This window comes from Camelus bactrianus, chromosome 6 (assembly GCF_048773025.1).
Source record: "Camelus bactrianus isolate YW-2024 breed Bactrian camel chromosome 6, ASM4877302v1, whole genome shotgun sequence".
NCBI classification, from domain to species: Eukaryota; Metazoa; Chordata; class Mammalia; order Artiodactyla; family Camelidae; genus Camelus; species Camelus bactrianus.
In genome coordinates this window covers 79,336,251-79,359,709 of record NC_133544.1, presented here as the reverse complement: position 1 = coordinate 79,359,709, position 23,459 = coordinate 79,336,251, and the positions used below count along the sequence as shown (strand labels likewise).

Genomic DNA, 23,459 nt, shown 5'->3' with positions numbered 1-23,459 from the left:
GGACATCCAGTTAAATTTGAAGTGCAGTAAACAGTGATGAGATTTTAGTGTAACTATATACCAAATACTACCTGGGACACAAACTAAAAAATTATTGGTTGTTTATCTGAAATTCAAATTTAATTGGGTGTCACAATTTTATTTGGCAAAAATCCTATACATGAAGGGATCAGCACAGTCCCTGGAATATGTTAGCACTAAATGAGACTAAGTCTGCGTGAGCAGAGGAATGCTTTTGCGTGTTATAGATCTGACGTAGGCTTGAGAAGAATGTATGTGGATTGTATGGTAAATGAAGTGAAATCAATTATATTGCCCTTCTTTTTTATCTTCTGTCTCTAGTACCCCAGCATCGCTTCTGTAGCTTTGGGGGAAGTCCTCTGTTCAGGAATCTGTGTTGCTAATGGGCAATCAGGGACATTAGATTGTGGAAAGGATAACAGGAGCCTGGAGAAGACCAGTGAGGATCTCCTCCTTCTGTCCCTAAGTTTTAGCAATGGGCTTGTATTTTGCTCGAGGTAAATATATCATTTCAAGTCTCTGGAGCCAATGGCGCAGTGACATGGAGCATGATTGGTGCTAGCTCACTCTCTTTTCTTTAGGTAGGTAGTACCTTTGGAATTTAAATTTTATGAGTCCTTTTCTTGAATGTTGGTTTATTATGTAGTGACTGGCTTGTGAGCTCACATAGGTAAAGGCTAACTTACTACCCCAACTATTTTGAAAAATCTGGTTCAAGGAAGCATCAGCTAGATGTATGTTCATTTCAAAACCTGAAGCAATTACATGATGATACTGAAAATTGAAGCATATTTTAAAATCTTAGAATTTCTTGATTTAGTGCAATTACATGAATTAACTTCCTTTCAGAATATTTATGTACTGCAAATCCTCTACTGGAGTGGGACGGCTTTTCTTTTCTTTTTTTTTTTTTGGCCGGGGGATTAGGTTTATTTATTTATTTAATTTATTTATAATGGAGGTACTGGGGATTGAACCCAAGACCTCTTGCATGCTAAGCACATATTCTACCACGAAGCTATACCCTCCCCTCGCACGAGGGCTTTTTCTTAACAAAGGTAAAAACAAAGTTTGAAGATGTTGAGTCTATGGACCAGTGTCATTGTCATAGCCCGTGAGGCCATCCTGTGCTCCCCTCAGAGCTCCATTGCAAACTTGCTTCAACCATGAGCCCTGAGAACAGCTGCACCACACATGGAGAGCCAGGGAGCGTCTGTTTTTGTTGTTCCAGGATGATGAGAAAATGCAAGCTAAAATCTTAGAAGTCTAGAAATATTTTGGAGATGAGCTTTAAAGGAAATTTTCCTATTTGTCCCTCTAGTCCTGCTAATATGTCTTTGATGTCGTGTAGTCAGTGGTAGTGGTTGTGAGTAGGAAAAGAAAAATGGTGGGATTTAAAATATATTTGATTTAAATTCCTTTGCAGATCTTTATCAGTTTATTCTTGTTCAGTGAGTTTGGGTACTTCTGTACTATGACCCTTAGTGCTCATGGAAGTATGTCTCTGAGGTCCTAGTTAGGTACAGTTAAGATTTTAAGTACAGGTAAGACAGAGTAGGAAATGACATTTTTTTTAAAAAAAAAAAACCTCTGATTATATTATACACATTGATTGCTCTGCAGATACATATTCAAATAAGAAGCTTAACCAAGACATCACACACAGCATATAGCTTATCAGTATCTCCAGGCCCTTTTCCTTCAGAACCCTAATTACATCTGTAGAGTGTTGTGACTCTAAAATAATCTATTTTGTACTTCCTTTTCAGTTTCTGGTAACCTCATCAAGTCATAAGATGCCTTTCTATCATAATCTCTCTTTGTAAGGGTCATGCTCTTCTCGGTAGGACTCTGTCTACAAATCTGACAAATGTGTCAGTGAGTAGGTTGTGTACATTACTGATGAGGTAGCTAGATACTGCTAGGGTCAGGGTCAACATCCAGGGAAGACCACTTGCTGGTTCTTGCCAGATTGCTAATTAGTTTTGGATAATATTTCCTGTGAGGAAAATCCCTTGGTTGGGTATCTTCACAACAGTACTTTGCTTCAAGTTCAGAAAAATGTGTCAAACTACATTGTTGTCTGGTGAAGTTCTCTATAACTCATCGCCCACAGAGTTGATGTGTCCTTTGAAACTTGTACATGCACGTGCCAGACAGTTTTTAAGATTTCACATACTGTTAGTCATGGGCTTTGGAAGCAAAGTATTTGGAGTGTTCCTCTTTAGGGAAGGACTTTCCATTGGGATAGGCGGAGCGGATAGAGTAGGTGTTGGAAGATACCTGGAGTTACAAAGGAGCCTTTTGGGAAGCGGAGATCCTAACTGTATGTTCTGGGCAGAGGGCAGGCAGGTGGCAAGAGAGAAAAAGGAGTAGAGCAAGATGAAGTAGGGAGCCTGGGCTCGTAAATCATATTACAGGTATTCCCTGTTTCCTTGGCCTCTTGGATGACATTAGCAGATTCATGATGAGATCTTAGTAAAGGATGATCAAATGATCTATTCTAAGTGTTTTTCTATTTTTGGAAATATTTAAGAAGTTAGAAAGTAGAGGGTAAAATACAAATGGGGTGTGGGTAGGAGGAGCACGAGGAAAGGTGTTTTTCTCTGCCTTATCACTCCTCTGTATTGTCCCAATAGAATGTTATGTTTAGCATATCAGATTGTTCCTTATTGGGATTCTTTGCATGCTGTGAGGCTTTGTAAATATTTTTCTTAAAGAGATTTTTATTCTGATGTTTTTCCAGGTGTAGCAGTTAATTCAGGTGATTCCCATGGATACCCCCAGACCTTTAAAAACACCTTTCCAATTGTTTTGGTTTTTATGGGGCTGAGGGGAATATTATGATACTAAATTTGAGAAAAATAAGTAAGAATTTAAGTAAGAAAACTCAGGTTTTGGTTTGTTCCCCTAAATAGTGGCTATTGTTACTTACCTGTGCAGACTTAACTCAGATGTGCATTTAAAAATGTATAAGAGATCCTGTAGTGTTTCCTTTTCACTTGGGTTGATTTTTACATTTGGATGCAAGAGGTAGGATGTGGTCCCTTCCTAGAACTTACAGTATACAGGTAGGAGGAATAGGAGTTTGGAAATGAGACTTAGTGTCATCTCAGCTTCTCCTAGAAGCAGATGCACTTTCAGTAGAAACTTTGGGGCAATTCAGTAGCGGTGCAGTTTCTGTAACGAAAGACTTGGACTCCGTCTTGGTCCATTCACATGGTCTTTTATCTGAGATGCTGTCCCCTGAGAAGGTTACAAATGCTCCAAAGAAGATACCCCCAGAAGAAATAAGTCCGTGCATAATCTGTCTGTACCTGTAAAAATAAATAAAATGAGATTTAAAGGCATCCTAGGTTCTCTTGTTTTCATCGAACTAGATAAAGTGCAGAGAAGTATGGCATTGGAAAAATGATTGAATTCTGGCTGGAGATGAAAATGCTGCGATTGAAAACTTTCCAGAACAGCATGTACTTGGATCTGTATTAAAGAAAAATTCTTTGACTGTTTAAGCCAAATGACCCAGCAGGGTTGATAGTGTGAGGCATATTTCACAGTTGTATAAATATTTAAAACTGTTTTCCAGCTTATAAAACAAGTAAATTAGGTTGTTTTTAAAAAACTGCACCATGAAATTAACCTGCCCACTTTAACTTGTTGGGGAACCTGCCCTACTCTTCTCAGGTCCCAACCTTCTCTCCTAAAAGGGAATCACTGAGAAAGAAGTGTGAGGAGGGTTTCCAACTTGGGAAACAAAGCTGGTTTACATTTCAGGGAATTTCAGAAGGGATGATTAGCATCAGGGATACTGCCACAGGTGGTTTGTTTCCAGATAGCCCCGCGGGGCCTGACCAACGAGACACGATAGCTTTTTGTCACAAACCTTTTGAATTTGACCAAGGGTAGACTTGGGGCTCCATTATATACATGTGCCTCCAAAAAACCCAAAAAAACAGTGCAGCATCTTGGCCGTGTTCTTAGCTCTGAGCTGTTGGTCCTAGCTGTTTGAATGCCACCAAGCTGTGCTGTGGCCAGCGTGCTCTGGGTGACTTGTAGGTGATCTTTCTGGGTCAGTCTTCCTTTTGTCACCTATTGTTGTTCTTGCCTTTTCCGAAATTTTTATTCTTTTTCCTCTTGCTTGAATATTAGCCCTGAACTCTCTCCCTTGCCTGTCTCCTCCTTAACGTCTTGTCTCCAGTTAAGCAGACTTCTGAGACAACAACAGCGATGTTTCTATGCTTATGAATATAGTTGGAAAAGAATGTTGATGACTGAATATATTCCCCTCCTCCCCACCCCTGGCTTTTTTTTTTTTTTAATGTTCTGACCAAGGATATGCAAGTAAGTGTTAACAGCTGTTGTAAAAAACTGGCACCTTGTTGGGTGGTAACAGCACAAAGCCAAGAGTTGGGCTTTTTGAGTTTAGCCCCAGGTTTCCTTGGGCAAATCCCTTGACCTCTCGGGGCGTTAGTTCCCACATCACTCTGATAAAGACTTTGTTATACTTATACAAGGTCCTTTTTTTTTTTTTTTTTTTTAACATTTTTTATTGATTTATAATCATTTTACAATGTTGTGTCAAATTCCAGTGTTCAGCACAATTTTTCAGTTATTCATGGACATATACACACACTCATTGTCACATTTTTTTCTCTGTGAGTTATCATAACATTTTGTGTATATTTCCCTGTGCTATACAGTGTAGTCTATTCTACAATTTTGAAATCCCAGTCTATCCCTTCCCACCCTCCACCCCCCTGGTAACCACAAGTCTGTATTCTCTGTCTGTGAGTCTATTTCTGTCCTTTATTTACGCTTTGTTTTTGTTTGTTTGTTTGTTTTTGTTTTTGTTTTTTAGATTCCACATATGAGTGATCTCATATGGTATTTTTCTTTCTCTTTCTGGATATACAAGGTCCTTTGAATTTAGAGTCTAGAAAGAAGTTTTATCTGCTTCTTCTGTCATGATGCTCCATTGTTCTTCTTTGTTCCTGAAAAAAATTAATTTTGTTTTTGTTCTTAGACTCCAGAATGAAAAATGGATGAATGTCAAAGTGGGAGACATCATTAAATTAGAAAATAACCAATTTGTTGCTGTGAGTATTTAGTATTTAAGGAATTTACCTCGTTAAAATAGCATATGTACATAAAATATTTATATTTGCAAATTTAGTAAATCTGTACTAATTTAGTATAGTTAAGGAAGGAATATCAGAATGTATTAGTAAAAAGTCTCAATTATAAAATTTTTAAAAATAAAATTAATTGACTAATGACTTTTAATGATATAGTAACTCTAATAAGGCTGAATGATTATCACCTTCTTATTTCCTTTGGGATCTTTTAAATTAATAGTTAAGAAAGATTTAAAATTAGGATGTCAATCCTTTGCTGTAAATAAGAGCTTTTAAAATGTCCCAGAGTACTTTAAAAAATATTTTTTTCTCACACAGTTTGAATATTGTCCCCTAATAATGGGATTAATACTGTTAATTTGCAATATATTTGAAGAAATGATTAGCTAGAGAAAGAGAAAATGGATACTCTTTCCTGAATAATCAGTCAGAAAATGTCTTTTGAATGTTCTTAATAAATGCTATTTATGAGGTTTTATTTTGTATATCAAATGCACTATAATTTATATTCTCAAGCTGCCTATGTTACAGTTTCCTTAATGACATTCAAGGGATCGGTTCAATAACTAAAATACTTGGACCAAACTATAGTTCATATAAAATGTAGGGCTATAACAGCCATCCAGATCAGAGATTAAAATTCAAACTATTGTAATCTTTATGTCAAATATGTATTAGATTACTTACGATAATTTTTGTGTTAATGCCATTTTATTTATCAAGTTGTGTTCATCATTAAATTTGAGACATTTTCCCATAGGAAAAAGCAAATGGCCCCAAGATCTATTTGCAAGAACAACTCAGTTGAGATTCTTAAGCATTCACTTTCAGAAACAGTCTTCTTTCCTTAATGCATCGTCTGTATGTACTGATTCTCTGGAAGAGCCCACGCTAAGGCGGCTGACTATTCAGTGGACAGGCCATTCAAACAGAGTTCACACTTTAAATAGAAAAGTGCTTATTTCCCTGACAACCTCAATTCTTTGTAAAGTAGCTGAGAACCAAAAATAAGCAAAAAGATGTCATTGCAGCCAAAACTGAGGTCTCAAAGTCCACGCTTTGTAACCTAGGTTCCTTAGACATGGGACAGTCTGCCAGGTTCTCATAATCTATTTACTTTTACATTGGACACAATTTTAAATACCTTATCCAACTTATTTTCCAGCTCATTAAAGATAAGGAGCAGTACACTGGGGGTAGCATCTGTTAGAAGGACAGACCCTGTATGAAAGATGGAGGCTTAGTGTAAGATACAGTGTAGGGGCACCAGATGGGGAATTGGATGAGAATGGAGTCTTTGCTCCATTCCTGCAGTGACAGCACTTTATCCCCTCTGCCTTTGGTTTATTTCTTCATGTGTCAAATGTAGGTGCAAGACCACCGTATTATCTCAGAGGTCCCTTTCAGCCCTTACTTGCTGTGATTCTCTGAGCTGAGACTACAAGATTCTTACAGGCAAAGAGCACATTGCTTTGCCTGGCCTCCAACACCTGATACCACGTTGGATCACAGGGGGCACTTAATAAATGTTAGTTGAATGAATTAATATCAATCTTTTGTAGGAAAGAAGACAGAAACAAAAGTAGATAAAAATTTCGAAAATTTAAGGTGTTCTGAATCAATGGGGTACTAATAAACAGATCTATATGCTGTAATTAAGAAAAGATCACATATATTCAGGGTTCTTTGCTTGAATAAACGGCCCCATATAACTCATTTTAGTTCTACTTTCAATTAAAATGATCACAATGAAAAAGTTTTGGTGCTTCTAAGCAGATAAATGTTTTTTTAATGGGCATATGTGGAATTCTAAGATATATGCATTCAAAAAATTTTTTTGGCAGTTTTTGCCAGACATAGTATTAGATTATAGTGGAATTATCAAAAAATTAAAGTACTCCAGACATTTAACTATTATTTTATTTGGAACTGAATACGTCAGGGGCAATGCAACGCTGGGTAATTTCTGCCTCAAGTATTCAGCACAAACAATGTCTTTCAAAAGTTCTGTGGATATACTCTAACGGGTAAATATCAGATTGAACTCACTTTATGTTCATTTATCAGATTCTCTGGGGTGATTCCCATAAAGGCAGGAGTCCAATTTGTGTCTCAAATCTCCTAACTCCGAGGATCTCACGGACTGCATATCTGTGCTCCCAGTTGCCCTCTCTCTTGGATGTTCTGCTTTGCACTTCCATTGGCCTTTAGTTGTGTTTTCTATGTTATAGCATGCATACTTGCTTGTTATTGAAAATCTTTCTGTGGAATGAAGCATGGAAGTCAAGTGTAAGTGCGAGCATCAGGTGGAAGGAAACCGGTTCCATGGGTGCATCATTAGCACTAATTTAAAGTGAATTGCATGCTTAGATGAGTTTTCAAGAAGTCAGTGATCCATGTATCCCCACTGTCCAATAGGACCTTCTAAAGTGAAGGAAGTGTTCTATATTTGTGCTGTTCAGATACAGAACAGCCAGTAGCACCACGTGGATACTGAGCACTTGAAATGTGGCTAGTGCAGCTGAGGAACTGAATGTTAAATTCTGTTTATTTTTTATGAATTTAGATTTAAATAGCCATGTGTGACTTGTGGCTACCTTACTGGACAGTGTAGAGGTAGCCTCTTTATTGTGGCTACATGATGGCGTGGAAATGCTTATTCACTGCTCTTCCCTAGGTCCCATTCTTCCTGTTTTCACATGGAGGGAGAGCCCCAGAATAACAGTGTCTTGCACCCCCTTGCTTGCTCCCCTCTCCTGGGAGTGACTTCTCTGATTGTTGAGTTTGGGGGCAGGGAGTTGTGTGCATGACCTGGTGCTTCCTTCCTTCCTTTTTTTTTTTTGTGCTGTCTGTGTGCAGAGAGTACTTTCTGCCCTGCTTGTTCACAATATCAGTTTTACAGGAGCAGATTGGAGGTTAAGAGCTTCCAGCTTCTGAGCTAGATGATTCTGTCTAACAGGGGTGAAGTATTAGCAAGTCCTTTCTGCTCACAGACCTAGAGCCTGGTCTCCAACACCTTTATCAGTAACAAAGGTGATATTTTTATCTCCATTGATCTCTGTCTGATTCCTACAATTATAGCTGTGTTGCTTTAATCTTTGGCTAAGTGTGGTAGGGAGTGCTCCAAATGGCGGAACATGCCTCTTGATTAGGTCACTTCATTCAAAGTTTCTCCATGTGTAGCTACTCAGCACCTACAAAACTATTCTCAAGGGCAAGCAAATGTTTTTATGTGTGAATGGCTGTAATCACTTGGAATTACGAATCTACCTTCCTACTCCCTGTCATCAGCTGGCAGGGGCTGACAGAGAGCTCAATCCCCGGTCTCTAAAAGAGACACTTCAGAGTTGTTGGACCCAGGTAGATCTTGGGACACCAGGTCATGAAGATCATGGTAATAATAGCTGGCCTTTAATGACTGCATGCACATGCCAGACAATATTGTAAAGTCTTTATATGACTTAACTAATTTAATCCTCACATTAGTCCAGTGATGGCAGGTTATGTACTATTAGTGTTCTCATTTTATAGATAAGAAAATGGAGTCACAGTGCTATCAAATAGCTTGTCAATAGGAGAGGCAGGAATTAAACTCAGGCCATCTGGGTTTTAACCCCACTCTTTCCCTCTGCCATATGCTGCTCCTGACTCCATTAGAATAAAAAATTTTTCTACCAAAAAATAAAACATAGTATTAGAGATGATAAAGAAAATAAAGAAGAATTCTGTGTGTGAGAATGGCTTAAAAAATGAAGGGAGATCCAAATATGGTGTTCCAACTAATTCTATAACTTTATCTTTCCATTAGGTTATAGAACCGAATCCCAATATTTTTTCACTGTTGTAGTTTTGGTTTTTGAAAATCAACGAAGCAAAATGCTTTCTGTTTTTCATAGTTGTATTCCAGTGATTTTGTCACTAACAGAAGATAGCGTATATCTTATAGCGTATATCAGATAGCGTCTGAGTTCTAATTCCAGCTCTACCCTTTAAGCTCCATATGGCCATGAGTTCAATCTCTTGGAGCCTTGGGCTCCTCAGTTAGATGTGATGAAACTTCCACCGTTTCTTTGTAAAGACTGTGGATGTTACATGAGTTAATTTAGCTCATCTAGTGCTTGTGGGACCAGAGATGACCTACCCAGGTTTCTTATCTTCATAGTGGGAACCACATTACCCCTTAACGGGATTGCGGAGAGAATCAAATGACAATTTTGTAAGAGTGTTTTGTAAATCCTTAAAGAATTGTACAGCTTTTAGGTGTTACCATCTCTTGAGGTTTTGCTTCATTTGCTCTTTAATTCAACAAACATTAATTATGTCTAGTAAACCCATGAGTCCAGCATCTTTAGCTCTGAGGACTCAGAGATGTTCAGTGGATTCTTTTCAAGGTTCCTCTGGCTGGTGTATTTGTTTCAGGTGTCCATGAAGTTGCTGCCTGGGCTTCGTGTTACCTGTGGAAGGTGGAGGAAGGGGCATTGTGTTGGAAAACATTACTTGAGTCTTGGGAGACATAGCCGAGCCTTTCCTGGGAGGGCGTGGGTAAAAGGCACCGATGACTGACAGAAGACAGTATAAGGGGGGAGTCTAAGGAAGATGGGCATACGAATTAGCGGCTGCCTAGCCCACCTGTGAGTTCCAGTAGTCCTGCTTTCCCTTCCCTGTGCTTCATTCCTGCTAACTCCTCTGCCTGGAGGGACCTGCCCTCCATTCCATCCAGAATATTCCATTAGATCTCCCCAACTACCAACCTGATATACTCTCTTTCTCATTTGCATTCCTCCCATAGCACTTTGTTAATAAGACCCTCAGGACCCTCATCATGTTCTGCCTTTACTAAACTATACAGTACTTGAAGGAAAGAAGTTTTCACTCAATTTAGTACTCCTGGCAGTATATGCTTTAGATTGCCTGGGTTCATGTCCTGGTGCCCGACTTAACTACGTGTTACTGAACCTCTCTGGGCCTCAGTTTGCTCATCTGTAAAGGGGAGATTAAAACCACCACCTGCCTTCAGGATTTCTGTAAGAGTTAAATAAAATAGTGCAGGAAGGCTACTGGAGTAGTGCCAGACACATAGTAAGTACTCACCAAATATTGGTTATTGTTATTGTAACACCTACAGCTCAAACACAAGTTTCTGGATCAACTAGGAACTAGGTTCCCTGAGAGATACGAAAGGAAGGGATCAGCTTAAAGAGGCCTGATCTGAGACTCACAGAGTCATGGGGCTTGATGGGCCCTAGGACCACGCATGTGTTGCTCCACTCCTTTCCCTGAACTTCTAAGCAAAGGACAACCTGGGAGTCACGAGGCCGTTGCTGCAGGTTTCCTGCCTTCCTTCCCAGAATGACTGCTGAGTGCACATGGAAATAGGAGGCCAGCATGATGAGTGGGCCGACCACTTTTGCTGGATGCCTCTGGAGGTCCTGCCCTTTCACCCTTCCACTCCTCATCTGTAATGAAATAAAAAAAACTTGACGGGCGAAGTTAGCAGAAGGAAATACCAAGGTTCAGCAGTGGGGCAGGGAGAAGAGAGGAATAGTGAGGGGAGGGCAGGGCAGAGAGCAGGGAGTGGGAAAACAGAAGGCGGGTTCAGAGGACATAGAGAACGATGACAATGGAGGTGACGGGAAGAGGCGGGAAGGTACAAGTCCCCGGTACTCATGGTGTAGAGAGAGCAGGAAGTCAGCCCAGGACCCACGGGGTTTTCTGGTCTCAGTTTCTGCCTCTAGGAAGTTGAGTCATCGGTCAGGAAGGAATCCAGTCGCCAGGTGGCAGTGGTGGCTCAGTCACATGTTTTGAGCCAACTGTGGACAACAAATCTTCCCCTTGTTTACCAAAACTATGTGTTAAGGCAGTGGAGCTCAAAAGTAAACAGTGACATTGGATAGTTCCTACTAGGCAGAGTTTTGAAGAAAAGCAACTCCAGGTGCAAATAGGTACCTTTCTCTGTACTTCATAACTGTTTTTAATCACAGATGAGAGGAATTAGAGAATTCTGGATTTTGTTTAAAACGATCCTGTAAAACTCAGGAGAGGAGAAGCATAGGCCAAAGAGCAGGAAGCTCTACCGCTTAGGTCTGTCTGTATTCACTGGAATTTAACTGTGAGAAATGAAACAAGGTAAATTTTAAGGTTTTTTTTTTTTTTTTTTTTTTTTTTGGCTTTAAAATCCAGGTGTGTAATTTTGGGCTCCAGTGGCATCCGCTCTTCACATGTTCTCTTCAGAGTGCGTTTGCTCTGGTCACATTGTGATAAGCCAGTAAATAATTTCTGCTGTAACAGGCGCCTGTGACTCTTTCATCCCGAGCTGAGGAAAAGCCTTGATAGCGCAAAGCCATTTATTCCTTTTGGGCCTGCTTGTAGGTACTTGTTTTTTTCGGCTCTGTTTTATTGCAACTTGGACAAAACTACACACACCCCCCCACACCCATACACCTCGCCTGTTCTTGAGTTGAAAATTTAAGAGCTCGAGACAGTGAAATGAGTGGACTGATTCTAAATTCAACCTCCAGCATTTGAGAATGACACAATTCTAATATTTTAAAAACAAAAGTAAGAAAAGTTTATAGATTGGGAATGCTAATTATACATTTAAACAGAGCTAGAGAAGTTTTAGGCTAAGAGGTCAAAATAAATTGCTAAAATTTTTATCAGTTCTTCTCAGACATTGACATCTTTTGGGATTTTATTAAAAAAAACAGTTATTTTGAAATAAATTTTGAAATTTAAAAGACGCAGTGTTCCAATGTAGAAAGCTGCCAGAATTCTAAAACTGAATCAAAATGGGTTGTTTCCAAAGCACGGATGGATGACTGAACAGAATAATTAATCTCTGCCAAAGACCAGCTACCTGCCTCTGAATGGTTTCTACTTTGACTGCATTTTCTGTTCTATCCTGTGTTCCTGCTTAGCCCCCCCTTTCCTTCTCTTTCCCCTTCCTTATACCCCACCATCTTTTCTTTTTTCTTGTGTATTTTTTAAATCTTGTTTTCCCTTTAATCTTTTTCTCCTTTTAATTTTTCCTTGCCTCTCTAATTTTTTTCTTTAGTTTCTTCTTCCTACTTCATTTTTGTCTTTCCCCATCTTTGTCTGCCTCCTGCTCTTAGCTGATAACTAAGGAATTAAAATATGTGCATATAAGTATTTCCAGTTATCCTGTTTATTGGGGGAAGTTTTATATTTTCCATTAGTAATTATCAAAGCAAGAAAATAGGATTTGATATATTTCTATAAATATATATAAAATTATATATATATGTATATAAATTGTATACATTTCTACTAAAATAATAAATGAAGTGGCTGTTACTTTATATATCTGTCTCTTGCCCTTGCTTATGTTCTGATGGTCAAGGGCGTGCAAAGCAGGGACGGGGAAGTAGAGGGTGGGTTTGATCCGGGGTCTGTGGCAGAGAGATGGAACAGGATTTCACCTCTCACTTTTTGCCAAGGCTCTGCTGGCTCATTAGTAGTGGAAGTGTGGTGCAGCGTAGAAGGCTTTCAACCCATCTTCCCGTCTCAAACATTCTTTGTCACGGTTTTTCAAAATAGGCTGATCTGCTGCTCCTATCAAGTAGTGAGCCACATGGCCTCTGTTACATCGAAACCGCTGAGCTTGATGGGTGAGTGATTAAAGTTAGAATGCTTGATTAGATTGGTTTTCAATTTATTGAAGAATAATGGCTTTAGAAACAGGACCTAATTGAAACCTTAAACCTTACTCTTTACTTTATTTTCTTGAAAGAAATTAGACTCTAAATTGCAAAGTCTATTTGCTAATTATTTTGCAGATCTTGTAAAAATTGCCTTTTCTCTTGAATTTATTTAGTTTTCAGAAACAGTGAGCTAAAATATATATGCTAAATATATATATATATATATATGAATAATTTAACACAGGGGCTCTCCACTGAGATTCCCTGAAAGGGTTGGTTTGTTTGATTGTTTGTTTTAAATTTCAAGTGATTCTTTAAAGAAAATGAGAGGACTGGCAATCAAGATCCCTTGAGGAAAGAAGGACTGATGTTACTTTAGAAGGCAGTCTTTTGGAACTAGGTCAACTGAAGATGTAGAAAGAAGAGAGAAATGGGGTATGATGCAGCTTTGACATTGATGTTAATTTAGAACTTAGTTATATACCATATAGTAATTGTGATTCAGTGGATTCAGTTTGTCTGTCTGACATAAAACCTATCAAATGCTTACATTTTAAAGATACTGCATACATTTCTTAGATGGATTTTGTCATTTAATCTTGACCTAGGTACTATATAAGCCACATGGTAGAGATGAGGGTACCAAAGCTTAGAGAGACTAGGAAATTTGTCCCAAACTTCTAAAGTGTGAAGCCAGGATTCAAACCTGGCAGTCAGATAAAAGAACCCATGGTTTTAACCACAGTCTCCGAAATCATTGCCATATTGAGCTATCCAAAAAGTGTTCAGCCTGTGCAATCCTACCCTTGGTTTGGGCAGGAGCTAAAATAGTGCTGAGAGGGAAATTTATAGCAATACATATATACACTTGGAAAGAGAAAAGCTCTCAAATCAGTTATCTAACCTTCCATCTCAAGAACGTAAACAATAGCAAAATGAACCCAAACCAAGCAGAAGGAAGGAGGTAAAGACAAGAGTAGAAATCAGTGAATTTGAAAAATAAAACAACAGAGAAAATCAATGAAACAAAGAGCTGATTCTTTGAAAACATCAATAAAAATGGACAAATTTTTTATGAAGATTGGGAAAGAAAAAGAGAGAAGACACAAATTAACAATGTCATGAATGAACCATGGGATATTATGACATCCTGAAGTCATTAGAATGATAAGGAAATGCTACGAGCAACTCCGTACACGTTAACAATGTAGATAAAATGGACCACTTCATCAAAAACCAAATTATCACAACTTGTCCAATGTGAAGTTGGTAATTCGAAAAGTGCTATAACTATTAAGGATGCTGAATTCAAATGTAAAACATAAAACCATAAACCCTTTACAGAAAAACATAGTAGAAAATCTTCAAGACCTAGGGCTAGTCAGTTCTTAGATTCGGTCAGTCAGGGAGCACAGTGGCGTGGAGTTGGCGAGGAGCCTGGGCTGCTTGCAGCATGATGCTGGTGCATTTAAAAAAAAAAGTTCTTAGATTTGACACAAAAGGCATAATCCATAAGGGGAAAATTTGATAAACTGGATTTCATCAGATTAATTTTTTTTCTTTGCAGAGGACCTTATTAAGAGGATGAAAAAATAAGCTATAGATTAGGAGAAAATATTTGCAATCTGTCTATCTGACAAAGGACTTGTATCTTGAATATGTGAAAACTACTCAAAACTCCACAGTAAGAAAACAATCCAATTCAGTTAGAAGATTGAGGATTGGCAAAAGATATGAAGGGACATTTTACGAAAGATGACATAGAGATGGCAAACAAGCACATGAAAAGATGTTCAAGAGCATTAGCCATTAGGGATATTAAAATTAAAACCACAATGAGATCCTACTACACACCTATCAGAATAGCTAACATAAAAAATAGTGACAACTCTAAATGCTGGCAAGGGTGTAGATAAACAGGATCACCCACACATTGCCGATGGGAATGTAAAGTGCTATGGTGAGTCTGGAAAACAGTTTGCAGTTTCTTAACAAACTAAACAAACATGTATAAAACAACCCTGAAACATACAACCCAGTTGTTTCATTACTGGGCATTTATCCAAAGAAATGAAGACTTATGTCTACACAAAAACTTGTATAGAAATATTTAGGGCAGCTTTATTTGTAACATCCCCAAGCTGTAAACAATTTATAGGTCCTTCGGCACATGAGTGGTTAAACAAACAATTGTACATCCATATCATAGAATATTACTGAGCAATAAAAAGGAGTGAACTATTGAGACACGCACCAACCTGGATGAATCTTCCCAGAAGCACGTTGCATGAAAAAAAAAAGCCAATCCCAAAGGCTCACATGCTGTATTATTTCATTTATATAACATTTCTATAAAATTAGAGAAATGGACCACAGATTAGGGGTTGCCAGGAGTTAAAGATGGACTAGAGGAGACAAGGAAGTGGGTGTGGCCACACAGGGAGACCTGAGGAATCCTTGTGTGGAGTAAATATTCTGTATCTTGACTGTGTCAGTGTCAGTATCCTGGTTGTGATATTGTGATACAGTTATACAAGATGTCACCATTAGCAGAAACTGAGTAAAGGGTACACAGAATTTTTCTGTATTGTTTCTTATGCTAAAAACCATCTTGAAGTTTATCAAGATATTGAGGCAGATTAAGGAAGAGTATAGCATGACACTGAAGGTATTAATCAGGAGTTCTACCTACAGAAGAAGAGAATTAGGTTGAACTCAGTGAGAAAACTGGAATGGCAAGCCCTTTAACCATGAAAGTTGAGTGATGGTCATAGAATCTTCTCTGCTGGTCATTTCATGGATATCAGAGAGCTATTTTTCCAATGTATGTGTGGTCCTGCCTGGAAGATGATCAGCCCACTGTGATCTGCTGGTTCCCTGGCTGGTTGTATGATTCTAGAATTTTATGGGATTGTTGGCTTGATTCTCCAAGAAAGAGAAAGCTGTATTCCTTTTCCCATTTGAATTCCAGCTACTGTGAAATCAGCCATGACCATCTTTTGCAAGTGAAAGTGCTACGTAGATAGTAGACTCTGGAGTTGAAACTGGCCTCCTTTACTTGGCAGTTGTTCCCATTCCTCATGTGTTTTGTTGCTCATGCATGGTTTGAATGAAAGCATATTTATTATGTCCTCTGGTCTTTCAAATAGCAAAATAGATGACTGTGTTGTTACACAGATGTGCCGTGAGTGGAATGCCAACTCTTAGGTGCTGGCAAAGCCCTGTCTACTTTCCCGAGGTAGTGTGAGAGGTGGAAATGACATTCAGAGGGATGGTGCAAGTGCTGCACGCCTCTGATTGCTCTGTGTAAGTGGCGGTTGGGCTGTTCCATACAGAAGTTCATGTCATGTCTGTTAATTTCACAGGGAAACAAACCTCAAAGTGCGCCACGCACTATCAGTTACCTCGGAACTTGGAGCTGATATTAGCAGACTTGCGAAGTTTGATGGTAAGTGTTTAAAACTGACAAATGAAAATCTCAAAATCAAAAAGCTTTTGTAACAAAATGTAACAAACTAATTATCTGAAATTCAGTTTATGTTTCTATTTATTTGGTGGAAGGACATAAAATTCTCCTGGCATTGAAGCTTATAATCTCTTCTAATGCTTAAGAGTAAGAGTGTTTACCGAGGGGAGAATGGCTTTATCAGGTCATCGTTCCTTTCATCCTTGTCTCCTCTTCTCTACATCTTGTTCCCTCTAGTCCCACAATATCCTTCACTTGCCTGACCTGAATCTCCCTGGAGCCTTATGCAGACTTGCTGAGGATGAATGCAGGCCATGTTCTAGATCTGATCAGCCATCCATTCTCTGGTTCCATAACAAGGGCCAGTGCTAGACTGCAGACTTCTTGAAGACTTTGTGCCTCATATATTTCTGTATCTTGCAGAGTGCCTGGCATAATGTCTTAAATAACAGCAGATAGTGCAAGAAGGGTAGTCTGATTTATGAATCAATTGGTTTATTTAAGACCATTTTTTGTTATCACCATCTTCACACCGTTCAACCCTGTCTCCTGCTCTTCAGCATGGTCTCCCCACCTGTTCTATTCCAGCTATTCCAGCTTTTCTGTTAAAGCTGTCGCAGAGAAACAGAATCCTTTGAGTCAAAGGAAGGAGCCATTAATGATAGGACTGTAGGCATCTGACAGGCTGTGGGAGAATCTTTGGGGTCTTCCTGCCACCCCTCAGTGGTCTCTCACTTTACACGCTTGTATGTCTGGCCTCCAATATCAGTATTTCCATACAGATTGGTTTTGTTTATTAACAAATCTTTATGAGTTTGAGACTATCTTTCAGAAGTTTTCTTTGGAGTCCACTAAAGGAAAATGTGGATAAAGGTCTTAGCATGATCCCATGAGTCAGAGCACAGGCACATTTACATTATAAGATTTCTACAGTGCACAGCCTAGAACTTACATTGCCTGTGCTTTGCATTTGCTTGTATGGGTGCTCTTAATATTTTAATCTTTCTTAATTGAGTGCTATTATAACAAATGTTTATAGAAAAAAATATTCCCCCAGTTTGAGACTTAAGTCAGGGGAATAGCCAGGAAACTAAATGGCCAAAGAAGTATTTTGCTTAGATTAAAACAAATTACACATTTTCTACTAAGTAATTTTTTTCAATGAAAATTTACTGTTATGTGAATCCAAGAAAAGTAAATTGTGTTCATGAATCAAAATACTTGCTTAAAATACATCACAGAATATTTATGGAGTCCTAAAAAGGGCAGCCTCAATATAATTTACCATTACTCATTTCTTTCCTGGCTTTATACTTCTATCAATCTATGAGGAGGTATAATTCATGATTTTTTGCTTTCTTTACCATCAAAAAGAAAGAAAATGATGTTGTAATTACCAGTTCATTCTCTTTCATAGCTGTTGGCACAGATAGCCTGCACTATGATTCAGCTACAAACAGTTCTGAAATCATAGTGGCATAAACAGTAAAAGTTTATTTCTTCCTCATGTCACGTTCTGCTGCAGGTTGGGTGGCCTTCTTCATCTTTTAGCGTGATGTGTAGACTGATGGCCTCTCAGGTGAGCACATCAAAGTAAGGATGAGATGAAAGGGACAAACTGACTTTTCACTGCTCTTCCTCTCACATTTCACTGGCCAGCATGAGTCACATGAGCCTGACCTGAATGCAAGGGAGGTTGGGGAATAACATGGATATTTGATGAGTGCTAACTATCTGCACCACACCCTCCCACAGCTCTGACCAGAGGTCAGTTCCAGGATAGCGTAGGAGGGGCCAGGCCGGATTGGGTAGTTGTCATCCTTGAAACTGTAGGAATGAGGCCAAGAATCCTCCTTCTCAGCATGATTCCTCCTACCCCTCTCAGTCCTCCCTGTCTTGCTTGACTTTCTCATCTTCTCATAGCACGTATCACCATCTGACCTATTGACAACTTGCTTGTTTTCTAAGTTTATTATTGATTTAGCTCTCCCTGCTACAGTGTAAGCTGCACAGGGGTCTTTATTTTGCTCACTGATATGTGCCAAGTCCCTAGAACAAAGTCTAGCACATAGTAGATGCTAAATAAATTCTTGCAGAATGTGTGAAAAATGGTTGCAGGTGCCAGGGAGAGGAGGGGTGGGGTCAGGATCAGGCTGAGAAAGACATTGGACAGCTAAGGAAGGGCCTAAGGCTGGGGGCAGTGTGAAAGGATGGGGTGAGGAGGAAGCCTCCTGATGGGGCTTGCAGGGCAAAGCAAGAGTGCTCAGTCCTCTCCTCCAGGAGGGCAGGTGGCTGGGAGAGGGATCATCTGTTGTGGTGGCTTTCATTATCTCTTTTCTTTAGGATACTTTCTCCAAATGCAATTTAACCCAGAAACCCCAAATTTAAACTAACACACGTGGTGCTGCTCTGGCTGAGGCAGGAAAACACTTTCTTACTTAAAACAACTCGTTTATCACAGATGGGATAACAGGTCCTGAGAGGGGAAAGGATCTGCTTATGTATAGAAATAGTCTTTTTTATTGCTTCATAACATTTGTTTTAAAAGTGCATTAATAATTATTACTTAATAGTTGTGGCCTGAATTTGCTTCACATGGCTTAGGTAACTCACCAAATCTCCGCTGTACAGTTGTTTTCCCAAATAAAGGCAATACAGATCCCTCTTGTCTCTCACTTGTACATAAACTGTGGTCACTTTTCAGAGAATGTGTAATGCCAAATTCATGAGGCTGGTATACTTCTGGGTTAAGTACCGGGTTTCTGCTAGGTTTACTGTTTTATTTTTAAATCTTGGGTTGAGTTTCAATCTACCTTAAAGTTCAAGGCAATATGATGTTCCATGGGTTTAACCTTATTAAAATATGGTTTCCTGTTTCCAAGAAAGCATCTGAAAAATGAATAGAAGGATTAAGGGGAAATAAATTAGATATAATATACAAACTAGATTTCTCCTGTTAGCAGCCAAATTTAAAGACCAAGGGAGTGACGCAAGATGTGGAAAGTCTGAAAAAGTTGGAACAGTTAACAAACCCCAAATCCTCCCCACAACTGCTTTTGTTTTCCTATAGCCTTCAACTTTCGCTCTATTCCCATCTTTCTCAGTTCTAGTTAATTTCAATCTCTCTCTGTCTCTCTGACACACATGTTCATACCCCATATACTATATACACACATTTCTCTAATGACCCCATTTTACCATTTTTTCTTTCTTTATTCCCTTTTTGCATTCTTCCTTTTTTAAAATAATTTTTTCTGTTTTTTAACATACATTTATTTTTGTTTTTTATTTTATTTATTATTTATTTAAAAAAATTTTCCCCTTAATGGAGGCACTGGGGCTTGAACCCAGGACCCTTGTGCATGCCAAGCATGCACTCTACCACTGAGCTATACCCCCCACCCCTGCATTCTTCCTGGCTATTCTCTTTACATCTTCCTCTTCCACTCTTTGTTAGTTTACTTATTTTCTCTTCCTGAATTGTTTTTTTTTCTGTTGTTCTTTATCATTTCTATTTTCATCACACTCTCCATATTAATTCGTTTATTAAGTCTGTTCATTAAGCACGTCTAGGGACAGGATGCAATATGAAGTATGTAGAATTACAGCATATCGTAACATGTATTATTAAGGTTCTTTTGGTCCTTTAACTCCTCCATTCTTTTCCTACTCCCTCTTTTTTGTCTCCTCTGTTCACCTTTGTCATAATGGGGTATCAGAAGATTTCAGGTTTTCCTCTGGTGACTAAAAAAGACTTCCTGGAGTCATGGGAATTAAAACCAGATATTGCATCCTTTAGCTTAAATTAAAAGCATGATATCAGCCTTGTGTACATTTGGACACGCCCTGCCTTGCTGTGGCAAGGTCTAATAAGTGAAATGGCCGTGTGAGACCTCCCCTTTCCCATGCTCTGTGCAATGCACATCTTTTAGCTTGTGACTTCTGGGAAAATCTGGGTATGGCCTTATTTTTGCTTCTAGTTACCATGTGGTTTTTCTTCTGAGATTTGTCAAAGTACTTTCTTTAGCACCAAACTATAGTTTTCTGTCCTTGTGTCGTAAGTGCACATCTTCTAAGTATTTGAAGACCAGAGTTTCCCACTCCTATCCCTAGAGAAGTCCCCACTGGGAACCCCAAATTGGGGACAACACCAAGGATCAGGACTGAGATGGCTAGGGCCTCAGGATGTCTCTTGTAAGTCTCCTTGCCTCTCCACTTTTGTTCTTAAACCCAAGAATGGTGTCTTGTGGGTTCAAGAATGGTCTTCAGGCATGGCATTAGCTTTCATTCATTCTTTTCTTTCTTTTACCTACTCACTCACCTGTTCATTTACTCACTAAATATATATTTAACACAGTGCCTAAGGGTTTGCTAAGCCTGGGGATGCAGTGGTTAATAAGTCAGACCCAGCCCTTGCTTTCATAGCACATACAAGCCTGGGGAGAAGACAGACTTGAACAAGAGCTCATCCCCAAAGAAGCCTTTAATTATGCAAAAGCCCTAAAGTTCTCAGGCCCTAAACATGATGTGGACACTTGAACAAGTGCTCACTGTGTACCAGGCACCATGCTAATTAATTGCAAACGTTATCTTACTCAACCTTATAGCCCTGGGAGGAGGAGATGGCCCATAAATTGAAAGCAATAACAAGGAATCTGAGATCCAGATAAATTGAATAACTCTCCCAAGGTCACGTGGTTACTAAGTGGAGGAGCTAGACTATGAACCCAGGAGTGCTGGCAAAGCCTAGTCTACGAAAGGACACAAGAGGCTCTATAAACTGTAAGCAAAAAGGCAGCACTGGAGAGTTAGGGAATCAGCAGGCCTGCTTAGCTCCTGATCAAGATACAAAATAAATTTTAAGAATACTTTAAACCTGAAAGTGCAAGATGAATTATCAGTGGTCAGGTCCATCCAGGACTTACATGACATCACTGTGTTTCTAAAAAGTAGCAATGTTCTCAGTGATCTTACATGTTAGGGTCCCTGACTAGAATTTATAGAGGACCTGGCCCAACATAGAGATAAGTATGCACAAGATAAAGGTGGGTTTTGATAGGGAAATCCATTTATTTGGGAAGTTCTCATATAAATATTTTTATACATTTCAAACATCAGGAAAAGCTGACATGTAGTCTGTTGAGTTCTATAAGAAAAGATATATAACTTGATATTATAAAAGATATATAACTCTAATATTATAACAAGTATAAAAATAGAGTGGGTCTTGATTTTTCATGTTGAAGTCTTATGGGAATTGACAGGCTTTTACAAATAAGCAACTGAAAATAGTTTTAATTATAAATTTGTAAAACTGGACATCCTTATGCCTTGGGAAAAGCCCTGGATGTAAATTGTCCAAATGTGTTTAAGAATCTTTTGCATATTGTTATTGGCTGGACTAAGATCTGTTTTTTTGTAACTATGACAAGTTTACATATTTGGTATAATTGTTAATACTGAATTGTGAACCAGGGAAAGGTTGACTCTTTATTTCAGGAATCTTTGTGTATTTTGTGGTCCTTTCTAAAGAAGAACATGTGTGTAATTAAGACACAGAAAAACAAATCTCTCTCTCTCTCTTTTTTTTTTTTAACACAAGAAGGCTTGATTAGCATCTTGTGATTTTTTTTTTTTTTTTTTTTTTTTTTTTAGCTCACTAGATAGGTTTCCCATTCACCTGGACAGAAGCACAGCCCACTGTGTGTGACTGCATGAGATTCCTTGTGAAGTCAGGAGGAATAACTTCCCTCTTTACTGCTGGTGTTGATGTGGGCATTATGATGGTGATGATGGGTGGCTGAGGCTTAATGGTTGAAGAATAATAAGGTTTTAGGAAACGAAAAGGTGGCGTTCTTCTTTCTAAGAAAAAAATAAATATTTATCACAATCATCAGGGCAGCAGTAGTGGGCAGCCTCCTAAACTCCAAGAAGCTCTGGATGGGAGAAGCTCTTGAACATCAGTGATGATGTCTTATTCAACAGGTGATTTATCTTAGGAAAGAGGTGTGGTGTGGGTAATTAAGAAGCATTGCTGGTAATAATATCCATAAAGAAATAAAGTCAACTGCTCTGGAAAATGTTGAAATACTGGGTACTGAGTTCAATTGTTATGATAAACTACAGATTTCTACTTTAAAGTAAACATATTAGTTTAGGAAGGTTATTAGGTTGGTAATTAACCAACAATCCAGCTTATTAAATTTAGAATGCCCAGAGGGTCCAGAGTGAATTCTTGTGGATTTTGTTTAGTATTGTCCTAGAATATGTCTGTGTGATTGCAACCTGGATGAATTGCTGTCTGCTTTCAGGCCTGTTCTCTTCAGAGAGGCAAACAAATGTGATTGGCTAGTTTCATTATATTTATACTTACTATTGTCCTGATATCTTCCCAGTTTTTAAAAAATTTCTCATTAATGATGACTTTGTTCTCTAAACATGTGTTCAGTGAATAACTATGTGAGAAACGATTTTTCCTAAACTGTTTCCTCATCCATTGGCAAACTGTTTACTGCCTCTTACTCTTTGACACAATTAGCAAAAGGAAGAAGGGTCCTACAGTTTTTCTCTAGTCCTTATTATGCTTTGTGTGGGGATATATTTTTGGTTGCTTATGTGCTTCAAGTTGCCTACTTTGTTTTCAGTGTTCTCAGATCTGTTTATGTCCCTTTAGAGTTAAGCCAATGTAAGTCCCCCTTTGTGGCTAGGCGATTAGGTCTTCTAATCCCCTTTATCACCATTACCATGGAAATATATGCACTTCTTCCATTCATTTTAGGTCTGCTCTAATACCCATATCGTCTTCCAGCCTCTCTTGAAACTATCTTTCCACCCATCTCTCTAACAAATACTTACTAAGATCCTGTTATGTAGGCTGTATGTAGGTTATGGGGTTACAGAAGTGAGTAGAGTGCTTATTTCGAAGGAACCTGTTGACTGCTTTTGAAAAAGAGGCAGAAAAGACATTGGGAAGCTGTATTTTGTGCTAATGGGGCTAACAAAGGGATAGCTGAAAACTTTTAAAAATTAAAAAAAGTAGCTTGGCTTTGTTCCCGCCATTTTGTTTTGACTAGGTCCTGTAGTTAGCATGTACTTAAATCACTGGGACCACACGCTTCCAGAAGGGTTGAACTGGGGCTTGGCCTCGAATAACTGAGGCAGAATCCCTTGGTCTTA

At 38.7% G+C, this 23,459-nt stretch overlaps 1 protein-coding gene across 7 annotated transcripts in view; it reads left to right on the top strand.

Moving 5' to 3' along the window:
• ATP8B4 (ATPase phospholipid transporting 8B4 (putative)) overlaps positions 1 to 23,459 on the top strand; it is a 211,004-nt gene that overhangs the window by 86,336 nt on the left and 101,209 nt on the right. For all 7 annotated transcript variants that reach the window (XM_074366090.1, XM_074366091.1, XM_074366093.1 and 4 more), the window contains 3 exons: positions 5,045 to 5,117; positions 12,714 to 12,784; positions 16,183 to 16,265. In XM_074366090.1, the coding sequence (XP_074222191.1) occupies positions 5,045 to 5,117; positions 12,714 to 12,784; positions 16,183 to 16,265 (227 nt within the window). The remainder of the gene's footprint in view (positions 1 to 5,044; positions 5,118 to 12,713; positions 12,785 to 16,182; positions 16,266 to 23,459) is intronic.